Genomic DNA, 17,633 nt, shown 5'->3' on the forward strand with positions numbered 1-17,633 from the left:
AAGGGCATAGATAATTATAATGCCGATGCTTTGTCCAGGATGTTTTAAAGTGAATTTTCATGTTATGTTACCGTAGTAATCAGTAGTCATAAACACAAGAAGTATAGACTCAGTTAAAGTCGTTTTTATCATTGTTAATGGGTAACTGCCAGGGTGTCCAGTATGGTGTGTAGTACATTTTTGATGATTATCGTTTCTGCATTGTTTTGCTTACACCTGTCTGTCTGCCTCTTAGGCCTAGTTTATGGGAAGGATATCTCATGTATTTTATACATTAATTGAACAAGAACTCTTTTAATTAAAAAATATGTTGTTATTTGTTTGAGGGATATTTCTTTGATTTTACTGGAAAATATCCTAACTTTTGTATTGTTTTTTCTTGAAGTATAGGGGTGTAAAGATGCATCACTTAAAGGCATCCGTAGTTTTCTCCTTGGTGGGCTGAGGATGAACAACTGTCCATAGTAGCAATCCAGTGACCTTTGGCCTGTGTCTATTACTCACCCCTGTTTAGATGCATGTTGCATCACATGGTCAAAAAAGACACTATTGTTCTAATTTGGTTTATTTGGGGAAGAACAAGTCAAGACCTGTTGTGGAGGAGAGGTTGGAAAGGCGAAAGAAGGAGAGGATTAGTTAGTGAATTACTCTGGTAGAAGGTGGACTACAGCTAATGATACAGAGATGTAGTCTTTTCTTATACTCTTGTCCGATTATTTTTAATACCTTTGAAGTAGAGACTTATAATACATTTGAGATGCAGCTTTTCGCTATAATTGATGTCTATCTCCATTTTTGTGTGTGAATCGTACATATTCAACCCAATGTTCCAGGTTGGAACATTATGATATATATATATATATATATATATTTATATACATTTTTCAATTAACATGTATCATACTGCTATGAACAATACTTACTTCAGCATTTCCGATCCCCCAACATTCAAGGTTGTAAATGTGACAATGGTCTGGTGTAGTCAGCGGATAGACTATTAGAATGATGCCACATAAAAATATGACAATGCCCATGGCTGCCCGAGACAATTGTATGCAATTGGTATCTTCATTTTGGAGGATTTGCTGTTGTACATTGATTATAGGTTGCTGATTCCCATGCACAATTTGTTGATTTACTGCTTGGGCCATGTCCCCTTAACAGTGAAAAAATGGAACGGCCCAGGTGTCGAGTCTGTCGAAGATAGGTTCGATTCGTTCTTTACGAATAGAACAGTTACAAAAATAGAAAATAACTGTTTTAGAGCTAAACTCAACACTACCAAAGACTTGAAAGTTGCGTCTATCGTTTTCACGTTTGTCTATCTAATTATCTATATCTATATATATATATATGTCTATTTATATATATATATGTCTATATATATGTCTATATATATGTCTATATATATATATAAATATATATATATGTATATATATATATATATATATTAACTGAAGATATGCAATATTCTAGTCATACAAAGGTCTTGGCATTCAAAATAAGGTACAACAACTAAACCAAATCCATTAGAAACAAGAAATATGAGAAATAAACCGCATTATCCAACAAATATAGGGATTATAGAGAAAGCAGAACAACTACACTGTAAGCTCGGAAATCAAAAAGCCGGAAACAGGGAAGCACGTATCAGGTCTGTGTAAGCTATGCCTGGAAAAAGGCTGACACTCCTCCTCTTAAATGGTGAAACAATTAATAATAAAACGTAGAGAATATAAGGAATTGCTTTGATTTGATTGGGACGGCAAGTCGTTTCCGAATGGTGCCGTAGTTTTAAGATATTGTTCCCAGAAAGTTTCTTTTAATTTTCTAGATTTATCTGTCCAAGAATGGTTTGGCCTATGGCAACAATATCTCAATCAATCAAATGAGTTTGGAGATAGAGGTGAATTGCAACAGGTTGGTTGATATTGTTTGTTTTGATCGCCGATCTATGTTGAGTCATTCTCTTTCTTATTTATTTTCAATTTTTTATTCCCCAATATTGGTTAAAGATCAACACACCAGAAAAAAAATCCACTTCACGGCCGGTTTCGTTCTTTTGGGGCTTATCAGGCGGCGAAGAAAGGACTCGGAACCGGACCTTTCGAGTCACAGAACTAAGTCCGTTACACTAAGCCACAGTGATTTTACTAGTGAGAATGTGTTTTTAGGTTTCTATAACGGTCAATGAGAGCTCTCTCATAGGTCGATGTAGGAATGCGTGTGTTATGACTTTTGGACTAATTCAAGTCTTCGCAGTTCAATTTGTCGGCAAAACGACGTTCAAGAATTGTCCATTTAACAAAGATACATTATGTTCATAATGACGTGGGTTGGTGCAAATCCGCTTCAGTCTAAGGCATTGCCTGTAAACAAAGAATGCTTGAAGGAGAAATATACCCTGTGGATTTGAAGGGACATCATAGTTGAGGCTAATATTCCCTCACCCTCTGTGATATAACTAGTCAAAACTACTTTTCCCCGAATTTCCAGGAATTCTCTAGACGGCTTTAAATCATCCCAAGGCCTTCGTTTCTTACATAATTTACAGTATCAATAGTGATTATATCTATCATACCTTAAGATCGATATTCAATGGTTAAAAATAATGATGATTTCTTTCCATTTCCATTTCCATTATCCATTTATATTTGTTTCGATGTACATTGCTGAACAGGAGTTTCATTGTAACGGCGGAACACCAGTGTAGTGAACCGCTGGCCTATATGTGCGTTGTTTCGCATGCAACTATTATTGTAGAAGAGAACGAACGTGGGAATAAGTGGGAGAGGGGCGGGGTTAAGAATGGTTGGATTGTGGATGTTTTTTTTTTAAATATAGTTTGGAAAGTATGGCGCTCTATGCAACTGCGGTAGAAACAAAGAAGTTTGAATAAGGTGACGGCGTGTGATTGATGTTGTTCTGCTGCTAAGCAACATCAGCATTTTTGCAACATCTAAAAGCTGTTTCTCTTTCCAGTGACAATACTTCACCCACTTATAGCTTATTTAAAGAGGCAGTTTTCTGGATAGTAGATTATGTGATGGACACTACAGAATTAAAGAAGAAACTTGCGTTAGTTATGTATTAATACACACTGGCAGGTGAATTGGTCACGACAATGACGTCATATGTTTTATTTACTTTGGCCAACAAATGTTTAAGTTCCTATCCTCGGTGATATTTGGATTTTTAAATTTGGCAAAGATTTCTCCCCAAATGATAAAGAATGTCTATCAATTAAATTGTCGAATTATCGTATTACGTGATTTTGCAAGACGTAAAAAAAAACTGTAGCTTATTGTAATTGAATATTTCGAATTATTAAATGTTTTATGTTTCATGAATTAGGTTACAGTCATGGTAGCACAAAAGGGAAAAGATAGTACAAGTAATCAACTGTTATGGCCAGTAGGGTATACCACTTGAGAGCTTCTATATAGGCTATATAGCTCCTTTGTAGTAGAATGTAAGTTTTAAAACAAATTATACTGAATATTTGTATTATTCCTTAATTTTTTTTGAATAGCTACAACTACTCTATTAATGTCAAGAAGCCAAGCGATTTCAAGTCAAGTCAAAAGTCATTTTATCTGCAAGTCAGAGTTCGTGTAAGTTCGTTCAAGTAATATATCATCAAGTCAAGTCACAGGTCATTTACCAAGTCGATTTCAAGTCATGAATTCGAGTCAACAACGCGGCTAATCTCCATTTTAGTATATAAATATTTAATTATGCTATAAGTAGCGCACATACAATTAATATATACACCACTAATACGTTATATAATCATGAAATATAAAGTCTCATTGTTAACTGAAAACAAGATTTTGACAATATTATTTCATTAGCGTCGATTTGAATGCAGCGGTTGTTATATCAAGCATAGTATTTACGGAAACTCTTAGTATATATAGATATCATGTAGAGTAAAAATATACTACATTATATTCTTACTCATGATACTTTTTTCTTTCGAATGAACGTATATTAAGTAATGATAGTACAAGATATTACGATGTTTTTGTAATGAATAATTAGCATTTACGGGCTCCATTTGCTAAGCTCGCAACAATAGGTAGATTCAAAATAAACTTTAAACAATATTAGTTTTCAATCTTCAATATCAAAACAAACAAAAAACAATGAAATGAAAGTAAATGAAGTAGCCCATAACATACTACTTTGTTCCATTTTGTGTACGTTTTTGATTAATGTTTGAGTATGAAACTTCTCGTTAGTTTCAACTAAATGGTTAAGCAGTGTAGAACATGTCAGGCAAAGTGATTGCTTTGGTAGGTGGTCGGTGCTTTGGTGCTTTGGTCGGTGCTTTGGTGGCCGGTTGGTTGGCAGGATTTACCACCTCTTCATTTGCAGGTGGCACCACATCAGGTCGGTTTACATCCTAATTATCAATAAAAATGAGAAGAATATCGTTATGAAATGTTCATTTCGATCAAAACATGCTCAATGATATCTAAAAAAATATGTTCTTGTTCACTGGACTACACAAAGAGTAGGGCAGGAATTGTTTCTTGTATCTTTTCATTTATTATCTGACCATGAGAATGAATATATAATGCAGTTCTTAAACCAAGTCACTGTATGTCTTGTCACAAGTCATCTTTTCATTCTATCAAGTGACAAGTCGTTTGATTTTCTCGCAAGTTAAGTCACGTATCAAAAATCAATGTTTCTCCAGTCATGTCAACTCATAAGTATGTTTGTGTTAAAGTAAAGTTACAAGTCGAATATAAAGCAGCTTAGTTCAAACATCATATGGTAAAGGTTCAACAAGGTGAAGCGATGCCGCGATGATTTAAATATGAACATGAACCAGAATAGAAGAACCAGAATAGATTCAATTGTTTTTTGTAAGAAGGGGTGCTGTCTTGGGGTTATTGTAGCTGACTCACATGTAGAGGGGCGGGGGCAAGTGGTCTTTCCCAGAAATAAAAATGTAAACATTAGACCAATGGTCCGTGCATATAAAAGAAGCTCTAAATGCAAGATTGTGATAATAAATCATGATAAATACAAATTTTCATAGACTAATTTAGTTGGGATCTTTTTCTTCACAGAGGGAGTACCACCATTGGGTCATTTAAGCCAGCTCCCGTGTAGGTGATCTGACAGTTCTTCCCCGGAAACACAAACCCACACAGAATTTAAATGTAAACGTCAAATGCCTCACTCTCAGAGATATTTACACTATAAATAAGGTCCTGTATAAGTAGCTCTAAACACGAGGTGCTTTTAACTACTGTGTGTGAGGTTGAAAAGTATTAGTGGTCTACAATTTCCCATCTGAATGCAAAAATATTCCCGCATGACGATCAGAGGTGAAGATGAAAATATGTGAAGCATTGAAATCACGATGCAATATTCAAAACCCCTTAAATGATTACAACTACTAATAGTATGCAACCTGTGTACACCTAACGGAAATTGACACTACCATTTATATATAAATAAGCAACCTATTCCTTACAACGCATTTCAGGGTTAAGCTTTAACGGGCTGTATAATTCATATCCCAAAGTTGAAGGCATGATAACATTTTCATTGAAAAGTAATGGTGCAGTATCGTCGGTTGAACAGTTCTGTTTTCTCGTCATTACTTGGTGCAGAAAGGGTTGCTAGATGATATGCTGGTGTCAATGTCAACTCATCTGATCATTAGTACTAAATTTGCACATATCACCAGATTGAAATATCCTAAAATATACTGAGAATGCTCAACTTTTTCCTGAACCAATCGTACAATAAGCATGCGTCTTCCTTTTCAGGGGATCCAATATAAGTGTCAGTGTCTGAGCCTGAGCCTGAAGGAGAGAGAGATTGAGTCGTTCACTTACCACTCGATCGGACTGCTTCACACAACATGAAGTCACATTTATGCACGTAAGACTTAACCCGATTATGCAGGCAATACATTCACACGCCAGTATTCCAACAAGTACGTATGAACTGGCATCTTGAACCTAAATCAGAAACAAATGTAAAGATAGTGCGTTTATGTAGACAAGAATAATCAAGTTTGCAGTATGATTAGTTTATTTTAAAACCGAAAGAATCTATTGTTACGTTGGAAAACGAGAGGTCTTGATAATTAATTTTAACGAGACACAAGCCTGGGTTCGTTCCCGTAAGGAACACAGACAAATTGACGAGTCTAGAGAATTTGAATGAGAACGAAAACTATATTGAACAATGGAGTCTGAACCAACAACAACAAATGGTAATTACAAATATATAGAAAGTTACTCACAAACTCACAAACAAGATAGGATACACTTTAAAACACGCTGGTCTCTTCCAACGGCGATATCCCTCAGCGGCCACGACCTTGATGACGACGATTCTCGGTCCGTTGTACCGCGAAAGTCACTGGTCCTCGAAGAAGTTTCTCGCGATCCCAGAAACAGCAGTCACCTTCTGTCCGGCGATGCTCCAAAATAGAAGACGGACTTCCAGCCACAATCGAGTGAAGCACAAGTCGAACTTCTCGCCGACTAAATATTACCAGAGTCAGTCCAAAATCAGCTTTATAGCCACCAACTCCTGGCGTAACGATCTTCCTCAACGGAGACAGAAATTCTTCACCTTCTCCGAAATAAAGACTGGAAAACTGTATTTTCACAGCAAAGTCCTCTTCAAACTTCTGAATGGAAGTGTAGAATCAATCTTGTTATCGATATCTCAATCCCTCAGAAACTACTGGCAGTTGAGCACTGACGATATATAGTAGAATGGTATAATATGTGTCGTCGCTTGTATTCGTACAGAAACTGAGAAACTTTCCGATCTGGGCGGGTTTTTATACGATTCGCCATGTCAAGAATCATCCAGATCTTTCTCGATACACCTGAGAAACGATTCGACCCAGTTTCTTCCTTCCCGAAAGTCCTTTGCATATATCGCGAACATTCCAGAGAATCCACGAAGATGTGTGCACAGCTTACACGCGATTTCACGTAAACCGACGTTAACCCGAGACCAGCGCGTCATCATAAGGAGTATACCAGAACAATCGTGTATTATAACATTCTGACACGGTAACCCGACCTAATTTCTCAAATATTGATTTTACACTTAGGCAATTTCAAATACTTTCAACATTATAACATTAGGTTCCTCACTAGCAGTGACTAGCGTTAGGCTACAATGGGCCCTCGTAACACTATCATGCCATCAAAGAACATATGATTGTTGTAGTACCGTAAAAACAAATAATCATCACATAATGAGACCAATGTCGCAATTTTTATTAACAATTTTCATACTCTCTGACTTTTCTTACCACACTCATTGCAAATACCACTTGACGCATACAGGCAATCCCACTCATATGTAACGCAAACAAGGCAAGGATTCGGAAGCCTATGTTCTGTAAGAAAGAAATACTGATTTTCTCAAAACGTTGCAGTGCAAAGTTGACACAAAGAGTGCAATTAAAAGGGTAGATTAAGACGCAAAAATGATATGATATGTTTTAGGCGGTTACAAACTACCATGTACAATGCTGTCAGCCCGTGTTGTATATCTATGCAATGTTAACTTTTGAGAGTTGCCTCTATAAAAGAATGTTCCAGTGATAAGCACTGTACCAATTTTGGTTGAAACTCCATCTCCGTCTTGTTCTGAACTCTTGATAAGTTTGCAGGAACTATAACTGTTTGATTGGCTAAATCACCATATATACGAAGAATTGGATTAACAGTATTTTAACAGCAAATTATATTTGTATTTGTTTTTACATTGAACGGCATTAAAGTCAAAAGAGTCGTTGTCAGTGCGAAATGAGCCTACAAGTATATTGTTTGTACTCATCAATGGAGATCATCTTAAGAGGACGCTACTAGCCTGTTATATCCTCTTTTTGATTTACCTTTTACATTCGATTTACCATTGCGCACATTCGATTGGTCGTTACCGCACATTCGAGTGATCGGTACCAATCATTCGATTGATCGGTACCGAACATTCGATTGATCGGTTCGGCCAGTGGCGTAGGAAGGTACTTTTGAGTGTATGGGGGCTGAAGGATGATAGCCAGCCTGGGGGAGGGGTCTAAGGGGAGGGTACCCCCTCCATTTTGGATTTTTTTTTGCATTTCCAGGTGGCCTCAGGTGCAATTTGGTGCAATATTGCACACTTCAACACCCACTCCATTTTGTAAATAATTTTGCATTTTCACCTGGCCTTAGATGCAATTTGGTGCTCCAAATGAGATTTTTTTCTCATTTGGAAATGAAAAAGGGGTTTTCTGACTTGCGGAGCGGGGGGGGGGGCGGAATGATACTTCCGCCCTCATATTTTTCACTGGGGAGGGGGGATGGCGCCCCAGCACCCCCGGTTCCTACATCGTTGGGTTCGGCACATTCGATTAATTAGTACCGAAAATAATCTTCCCCTGTCGAGGATACCCATCCCTCAACAATACACACCCAAAATGATTTCAAAAGTGTGTGTATGTGAGAGGGTGAGACGGGTGTGAGACGGAGTGTAATCTCACTTCCTGATTTTATGTATAGGAAGCTGTCCTTATGTAGGAGCTTGAACTCTTTTGTAAGGGCCAGCTCCATAGTCAGAGTTTGCAGAGGCGGGGCACAAATGATGGCTGACTTCAGTCCTGGAGAGTGATTTAAAAAACCTGTGAGACATTTCTTTTGTGTATTTCAAGCTTTTAGGGTGCTTTTTAATGTAGAACATTTGAAATTTCCTTCTTTTTTTGGATGGGTGGGGAGGGGGCGAAGCTTCGTCACCCCCACACGTAGCTACAGCCTTGAGAGAGACAAGCAAATCTTGTAAAGACGGGTGTGACCATAGGGTTGATAAAGCCGACTCCTGTGTAGGTGGTGTAGGAGACCTCCGCCAGAAGAAGAAATGAAAACTTAAGACTCTAAAATGGCTCCACTATGAGGCATATTTGGACTAGCTCTAGAGACAAGGAACTACTATAGTACACATCAGGATGGGTGGTCTTATTCTTCCCGAATTAATGAAAAACTCCTCCCCCTCACAACTAAACCACTTTTCTCAACCAACCAATGGGCAGCCCTCACCCCTTTTCATACCCCACTGAAAATGGGTTGAAATCCATGATCAAGGTAATTTTCTACGTGAAAACCTTATCTTAAGTGGGTTTTTTTTTTGTGATTTCTGACCCTCTCTGTTTAAACACCAAACAAACATTGATAGCAGGAGACCATATAAGCTTACTGTGAACATGAAATGTGTGATTCTCATATGAACTCATATTCAAACATATGATCTATATATATATATCCTCTTCAAAGAGATCTTTCTTACCACATATTTGTTATTTTTCATGCCGCTAAAAACGCCGACACATCCAGTTATAACGGCAATCTATATATATGGTAGAGAAAAAGTATATATATTGTTTCTTGCATTTGTAACCCTGCTTGATAGTCAAACAGTGCTCTGTTAATGACAGTTTTTACAACCAATATCAACTTAACTCACCTACATGAGTTGCTTAATGGGTATGAGCGATCAAATTGAGGACGATTTGACAAATTTCCTTGACAATTTTATAGGCTGTTTAACTTCAATTCTATAGAAAAATACTGTCAACAGAACGTATGAATGATTTCGAGTTGGAAAGCATCATGACTGATTTCTGGGTTAAGGCATACATATCACCAAAGAAGACTTAACCGACTATTGTTCGTTGCAGATGTCGAGGCATGCAAGTGTAGTATGATGTCCGATATCACACACACACACACACAGACACATGTATTATTCTGGTATTATGCAGACACCCTAACCACTAGGCTGTGGACGCTGATTGCATGTCCATGGTTCGAAACCGGTAATGAGGGTCGTAATTTCAATTTTCAATTTTAATTATATATATATATATATATATATATATAATGTACACTCGTACAAAGTTTGCGCTATTACTCGAGTTTCATGCTTCTTCGCAATCGAATCAGATAGCTAATGATAATTAGCTATCTGACGATTGCGAAGAAGCATGAAACTCGAGTAATGGCGCAAACTATGTACGAGTGTACATTATTTATATCTATCCAGCTCTATACCCAGATATATTGAGCACTCTTCATCTGGAATTAATGTCATTTTTCATATATATATATATATATATATATATATATATATATATATATATATATATATATATATATATATATATATATATATATATATATATATTCATTTACATGTATCATACTGCTATTAACCATACTTACTGCAGCATTTATGATCCCCCAACATCCAATGTAGTAAATTTGACAATGGTCTGGTGTAGTAAGCGGATGGACTAACAGAAGAACTCCACACAATATGATGACAATGCCCATGGCTGCCCGAGGCAATTGTATGCAATCTTCATTTTGGAGGATTTGCTGTTGTGCATTGATTATAGGCTGCTGATTCCCAGGCGCAATATGTTGATTAACTGCTTGAGCCATTTCCCCTGATTCGTTGCAACCGCATTTTCCTATAGAAAGTTTAATAGTGTAAAAGTTAAACGACTCAGGTGTCGAGTCTGTCGAAGATAGCTTCGATTCGTGCTTAACGAATTACGCAACACTACCAAAGGATTCAAAGTTGTGGCTTTTGTGATTATCTGCAAAAACCAAACATTGGCTGTTTTACTTCTAATCACTTACCTAATTTAATTATTGTATTGGCCTATGGCCATGGGCGTCAATCCAGGGGGGACGGGGGGACACGTCCCCCCCCACATTTCGATGGATGGTTGAAACAATATCAAATGTCCCCCCCACACATTTGGAAAAAGAGTAGTGTCGTGGCTCTATTTGGTTACGGCTTACACATCTTAGGATTCATATCCTCGAATATCACTCAATGTTGCTGAATGGAGAATTCCACCCAGATCTCGTGAGTTGGTACCCTGAGCTCTCCAACAATCTTAAGCTCAGTCTGCCTTTATTTCGAGGCCAGTTAAATTCGTCGTCGGTTGAAGGGTATAGACAAATATTCAAGTTGATGAATCCAGTGCATGGTACGGGCTATGTTTGGTGAAGTCGAAGCTCTCTTGCGGTTGCTCCTCGTCTCCTCCGCCAGTTCGACGGAAGCCGAGAGATCTTTTAGTGCTTTGAGGCGTTTGAAGACAAGGCTACGGAGCACCATGACTCAACAGAGGCTGAACCATGTGATCGTGTTCCATATTCACCGCGCAGGGACGTCGTTAGAGGGGGTGTGGGTGTGTCTCACCCCCAAGCCATGGTAAAACTGACGCTAGTTGGAAAATTGGAGTGCGACAGTCGGAATTTCCGACTGTCGCACTTTAGTTTATCTTGGCCTTTTCATGTAAAATGTTTTAAAAATTTCGGTCAAAATTGACCTTTAACCGGTCATATTTACCACGTTTTCCTTGCCACTTTGGGAAATTGTTTCTCGCGATTCTTATACTCCACCGTACAAAACTTCTTATGATTTTGAATACTACAAAAAATGCCTAATAGAACTACCGTCATAGGCGTAGGAGCCCAATTTGTTTTGTGGGGGGGGGGGGGGGGTTGTAACGACTTGCCCGAAAAATATAACCAAAATTTTTCGCGCGCTACGCGCGCATCACACATGATCATGTGCATATAATACAGGCATGCATCGGTTTTTACATCGCATGCAAATAGCATACAATCATTTTCCGTCTTATTACCCTTCCGTATTGGTGATAGTTGTTGGGTAATAATAATATCAGTATAACCACTGAAAAACACATTGCAAATTATCCAAAAAGCTATCAGCATATTGCCCGAATTTCACAAAAATATTTGGTTGGGGTGGGGGGGGGGGCAATAAGTTTTTGAAATGAGTGCCAGTGGGTACAAATGTATCGCAACAAGTTCGTAACAGAAGTGCAGTCGCGAAAGATTGGGTTTTCTGACTGACACTGACCGTATCGTTGACGAGTAGCGGGAGGGTGGGGGGTACAAAGCAGCAGTTGGAATTTTCTGGCTTCAAAACCGATTTTCAGCCACTACACCCCCCCCCCCCCAATCATCAGGCCTTAGCTACGCCCCTGAGTACATGGTGGTTACATAGTACGCTCCGACCAGAATTCCCCCGATAACCAGATGCAAATCCACCTATAGCAACCGAGGTATCTTGCTTGAGGACTCCAACGAACAACCACTGATTTATTTTCATGCCTTCATCACTTTAAGCCACCACTCACATGGGACCTATTCTAAGTCTGACGATACATGCGCATGTGTGAGGTCCTGAAAACATAATAAAAGTTGTTTGTCTTGCTATCCTTATTTTCAAATTTCATGTAAATGTATTCTCGTAGACCTAGCAACCTGGTTTAACAAGCTGGCGCCAAATTTCCGCTAAGCTCGCTATACGAACTCGGATACTGGCTGTGCCTTATTAGTTAGTTATTTAAATTATTAATAATGGCGTATGAGGAAATGCACCATTTTGTGGTATGACTCCCAGGACAGAAAGTCGAGAAACTCACATGCAGTCGCGGCGGATAGCTTCCTTCGCCTATATGTCCGGGGAAATTTTGGGACATCGTTCCTATAGACCAGAGGTGGGCAACCTGCGGGCCACACGCGGCCCGCCAGTGATTTTTTGGGGGCCCGTGAGATGTCTCAAGAAAAAGAAAAAAATCAATCTATTTTGCATCATCGCCAAAAACGAGCTAGCTGCTTAGAATTTATCTGCACTTATGATGCTGTCAGGTTGGTCTATTATCACCATTAATTATCAACAGGACTGTATTGACATTATGGTTTTGTGAATACAGATTAAGTACACACACCTATTGCTTGAACGTCCTCGGAATCAAAGGTTTGAAATCAGCAGCAGGCCGTTGGTTAGGTGCGGCCCTGTCAATCTTTCACTCCTAAAATCTGGCCCATTCATTCAAAAGGTTGCCCACCCCTGCAATGGGCCTATATCTGAGGCCCTGGGGTCAGTGGCGTCGTGCCCATTGGGGCCCGGGGGCACAGGCCCCCCCCCCCGAAAAAAAATCAAAGGTGTCATAAAATTTTGTCATAATTTAAAAAAAAAAGTGTTTTCGAAATCGAAAAGTAGACTAAATATTCAATTGCTCTTTGATGGTCGTTGCGGATTTTCCACACACCTCAAAGACGACATATCGGGATTAGTAATGCCATTACCTTTGAATATGTTTGTCCTAAGCTCGCGTTTGATACAGTCTCAATTAACCTGGAAAATAATCACTTCGTTATCGCGCGTTTTACATTAGGTTTCGCTACTTTCACTTTTTCTGCCCATATTTTCAAACGGCATGGCTTTTTTTTCTTCACCCAGTCACCACTTCTCACGGGCATGGGCGGCAAGGGCGGCGGAACCGGGGGGCACAGGGGGCACGTGCCCCCACTTTTCCCCAGGTTAAAAATGTGCCCATTTTCTACATAAAAATTGAGGCGTCTCAAGTTAGCAAGAGGCCAGGGAACCAGAATGAACACTCGGGAAGGGCCTTTTCCGGCCATCTGAGGGGTTTGTAAAACCAAAAATTTTCTACTACGCTCTGCGCCAACCGATGGTGGCGCTCCGCTCAGATAGTCGTGCATACAACTTTGTAACTCCTGGCTACGCCTCTGTCTCTTGGTGAATTTCTGTGGGTCAAACTCAAAGCTATTTCGAATGAAACAAATTTGTTAAGATATTAACAAGAAATAAACTCTAATTCGGAAGATTCCTACATTAGCAAATAGCATGATTTCGCCTCATTTTGTCTCAAAAGAAAACTTGTTCCTTGTTTCCCAATTTGCACATTGGATATTGCAGTGCTAGTATGCATATTTTCCTTGAGAGAGGGGGGGGGGGCGTTGATGGAGTGATGTGTGTACAAATAAGATAATACAATAAGAGTTGTAAAGGGTACTAAATATATAAGGCTGCATCAGTCCAATCGAATTGCTGCAAAGTGCCCTTTGATGTCGGTGCCCCCCCCCCCCGATTAAAAGTGCTTCCGCCGCCCTTGATGGGCGGTGATCATGGATCAGCCAACACGAAAATGTTTCGATATCTTAAATGTTGGGCGCTTCTGGGAGACGAGGAATTGGTAAACTTAGGAATAAATGGCGATCACTTCCTTCGAGAATATTTCCCAAAATAAAAAATTGCCGGAAATTTTTATCAATTTTAGGGGTGTTGCTTTCTGCCATAATGCACGGGAAGTGCCGTTTCCTGCAATCTGAGGGGTCTGCCAGAAGAAAAATTTTCTTGTACGCTGCGCGCCAACCGATGGTGGCGCTCCGCTTAGATAGTACTTACGGCCGGAATAATCGAATCGATTTCGTCCCCCCCACGTTTCAAATCGGATTGACGCCCCTGCCTATGGCAACAATATCTCAATCGAATGATTTGGGAGATAGAGATGAATTGCAACAGGTTGGTTGATATTGTTTGTTTTGATCGCCAATCTATGTTGAGTCATTCTCTTTCTTCTTTATTTTTTTTACTCCCTAACATTGGTTAAAGATCACTACACGAAAAATCCCACTACACGGTCAGTTTTGATCTCTTGGGGCTTTTCAGGCAAAGACTCGGACCTCGGACCGTTCGAGTCACAGAACTAAGTCTGCTACACTAAGCCACAGTAATTCTACTACTAAGAATGTGATATTTTAGGCTTTCTATAACTGTCAATGAGAGCGCCCTCCTTGACGATCTAGGATTGCTTGTTTTATGACTTTTGGACTAATTAAAGTCATCACGGCTCAATTTGTCGGCAACACGACGTTCAAGAAATAATCAGTTAAGATACGACGATGGTTGGAGCAAATCCGTTTCAGTCTAAGGCGTTGGCTGTAAACTAAGAATTCTTATAGGAGAAATAAACCCTGGTGTTTTGAAGTGTCCTCATAGTAGAAACTAATATTCTTACACCTTCTGTGAAATAAAGAGTCAAAACTACCTTCCCCCGAATTTTCAGGAATTTTCTAATTATGTTTTCACACATACCGTGTTGGCGGCCTTTTCTTAACGATGACGCTTAAACAATCACGTCTGCGAGCGACATCGTAAGTTAAACAATTCCCCTATATGCATACGAATTGTCCACTTACTCGCGGAGATTGTTCGGTAGTTAGTACAAACTTCCGGAGTGTCAAGCATTTGGTTGTGCAAACAGGAGATGGACGGAAAGAGGAGGGAAGGGAAAACGATATTATGTTGTACCTGACGGGATTTTTTTCCAGAGACAATAGTATGTACAAAGGGCACAAAAGCACCAAGCTTGCCCCTCCGTCGCAGAACTGCTATTAGCGTCTTCAGTATTAGCGAGTTGCTGTTAGTGTCTGTTTAGAAAGCTCTAAGTTTTGTATTCTCATTTCCTGCACTGTGTTTTCAGGCTCTTATATATAGCAGTCAGGTCCAAATACATTCATGTTCTCACCACCCGAGTCCGGGAAGCATTTCACAAGAAACATTTGACTAGATATTGCCTAGTTAACGTGAACGTCGGGCGGGTAGGAACTGTTATGCTCAGAAGGTTTCAATGTATTGAAATGCTATAAGTGGCTCGCCACGTCATGAAACTAGCGGAAACTGTAGGAATTGAAACAAAATCGCAAATGCAATGGGTTACAAAACATTCGATTTTTAAGGTAGTTGAAATGTTTTCAAGCATTCGTGTTGCTTCTGTCGACAAGAGTGTACTTCAAAACGGAATTTTCTGAGCAGAAAATGTCAGGGTTTATATCTCTGTTAAGACTTCGGTATGAGCTATTTAAATGTAAATACATATGAATATCAGTAAGCTTATAATAGACCGTCGTGTTTAAATCATTTATATCCAACCTAACCAGTACATCCAAACACGATGTTGGGTGTTTAGAAACGAAATCTTACAAATTAATGACAGATTTATAATAAATTATTTAGATCAACACACCATAGAAGTTAAACTTCACGACCGGTTTCGCCGTGGGCCTCATCAAGCGAAGGTATGAATCAAATCTGGGATCTTCGTGTCACAGACCTTAGTGAGAACTACTCAGCCATGCACAGTGATTCTACTGGTTGGAATGCGTATAACTGGTTCTGTATTACTTAACATAAGAGCGTATTACGTACTCGACACGTTTGTACTCAGTGCAATACTGTTGCTTTGAAATTACACAAATGTACCACTTTTAGAAGCAAGCCAAGTCGAATCTAAGAACAAAATTGTGTTGCATATTGTATGGTAGATATATAGTACATTTCTAACGGTTTACATTAAATAACACTATATAGGCAGGTGCAGTTGAGTAACCTAAGCCAGTAATCTACTGCACACATGTTAATTTGTAAAGCCCAGTGAGGCGCATTCATTGTCAGCGGTATGTGGTTTCGTTAAGTTCGTGAGTTTTGTAACAGTTTAAACTGCTGTTGTATTTCTAAGTTCACAGTATGACGTCGTGAGTTACCTCCGGCGTTTGCCTTGACTATATCATTTTGCATTTCATCATGTTTGTCTATCTGTAAATATTTGGATTACTGAGTGTGAAATACTTGTCGAAGTGACTAATATTTAACATTTCGTTTCTTTTCCTTAGCATTAATGAACAACATATAATTTACGCTTAAAAAATTACGTACCACAACTGTCCGCAGGATATCAGCTTCCTATACGAGTACTGGCAATTGCATTAAAGTCCAATGAGTTTGACTTTACATGTATGATATAACGTTACCAATGCAATAACTGCAACTAAACCGTTTGACGTTTCAAGCAGTGAATAAAAGAAGTTAATAAACCCGTCTAAAAGAATATAACCTATATCAAAGATCGCGTAAGAAAGAATAATTTGGTTGGCTGCTTCCAATGAAAGGGGCTGAAGCCTTCTACCAGACTAAACATACACAACCGTATGATAAAGTAGGCATAACCTACATTGCACATTGAATTACGTTTGTGAATTACTGGGTATCATAAATATGTCTATAGAGATACAGATCTATGCAAACATTCCTTCACACCTGAGTGTATAGACTGCGGTTTTAGACGACTCCAGTGACATAAAGGTTGTACGGAAGTCATTTCATGAACTCACTTTTATTTCGATGGATGAGTATTGCCCATTGAAGTCAACTGTGTAACTTATCCACTTCATATGATTGTTAAGCCTTTGAACAAGAAGAGTAGACCGCAGGGGCGCACATTCACAAATTGAACAAGCCTGGGTGTAGCGCTTTTTCGACTGAACAATGTCTGGGAAAGTTAACCAACGAAAAAGGCAATTTGATTTATAATGAGAACATCCACTTAACGTTTATTGGCTGTGAGTAGGCGAAGTCTCCGGAAGCTGGACATTTCGAAGAAAAACGTAAACAAAAAGTCAGAAAGGGAATTCTACTTTATTATTCTGTGGAATGTATCTCAGAACCGTGGTGGAGTCGAGTACGCAAAGCCCAGGACGCCGCAGCATAATGTAAAGTTAAATAAGAGCAGCAACGCTGCAAAGGCTCAGATAATTTAGCGTCTATTGGAGAAATTTGTTTTGATTGGCAAGATTTCTGCGCAGCTTATCCATTTGCTTGTGGATGATTTTTGTTTTGATATACGGTACAAACAACAGAATTGTGAATAAGGTGACGTCGTGTGATGGATTTGTTGTTTTGCTGCTAAGCAA

At 39.0% G+C, this 17,633-nt stretch overlaps 1 protein-coding gene across 3 annotated transcripts in view; it reads right to left on the reverse strand.

Annotated features, from left to right (window-relative positions):
- LOC139962537 (uncharacterized) overlaps positions 1–16,951 on the reverse strand; it is a 27,482-nt gene extending 10,531 nt beyond the window's left edge. Inside the window, exons 1-6 of one of the 3 annotated variants that reach the window (XM_071962615.1) lie at positions 16,600–16,900; positions 10,254–10,504; positions 9,319–9,378; positions 7,307–7,393; positions 5,862–5,987; positions 1,599–4,408 (exon numbers count right to left, since the gene is read on the reverse strand). In XM_071962615.1, coding sequence (XP_071818716.1) covers positions 4,259–4,408; positions 5,862–5,987; positions 7,307–7,393; positions 9,319–9,378; positions 10,254–10,475 — 645 coding nt within the window. In that variant the 5' untranslated portion in view covers positions 10,476–10,504; positions 16,600–16,900 and the 3' untranslated portion in view covers positions 1,599–4,258. Of the gene's footprint in view, positions 1–923; positions 1,220–1,597; positions 4,409–5,861; positions 5,988–7,306; positions 7,394–9,318; positions 9,379–10,253; positions 10,505–16,599 lie in introns of those variants that run through there. The other 2 variants (XM_071962616.1, XM_071962617.1) reach the window with 2 other exon arrangements.
- Positions 16,952–17,633: the final 682 nt, after the last annotated feature.

The sequence above is a fragment of the Apostichopus japonicus genome, chromosome 21 (assembly GCF_037975245.1).
Source record: "Apostichopus japonicus isolate 1M-3 chromosome 21, ASM3797524v1, whole genome shotgun sequence".
In the NCBI taxonomy this organism is placed as follows: domain Eukaryota; kingdom Metazoa; phylum Echinodermata; class Holothuroidea; order Aspidochirotida; family Stichopodidae; genus Apostichopus; species Apostichopus japonicus.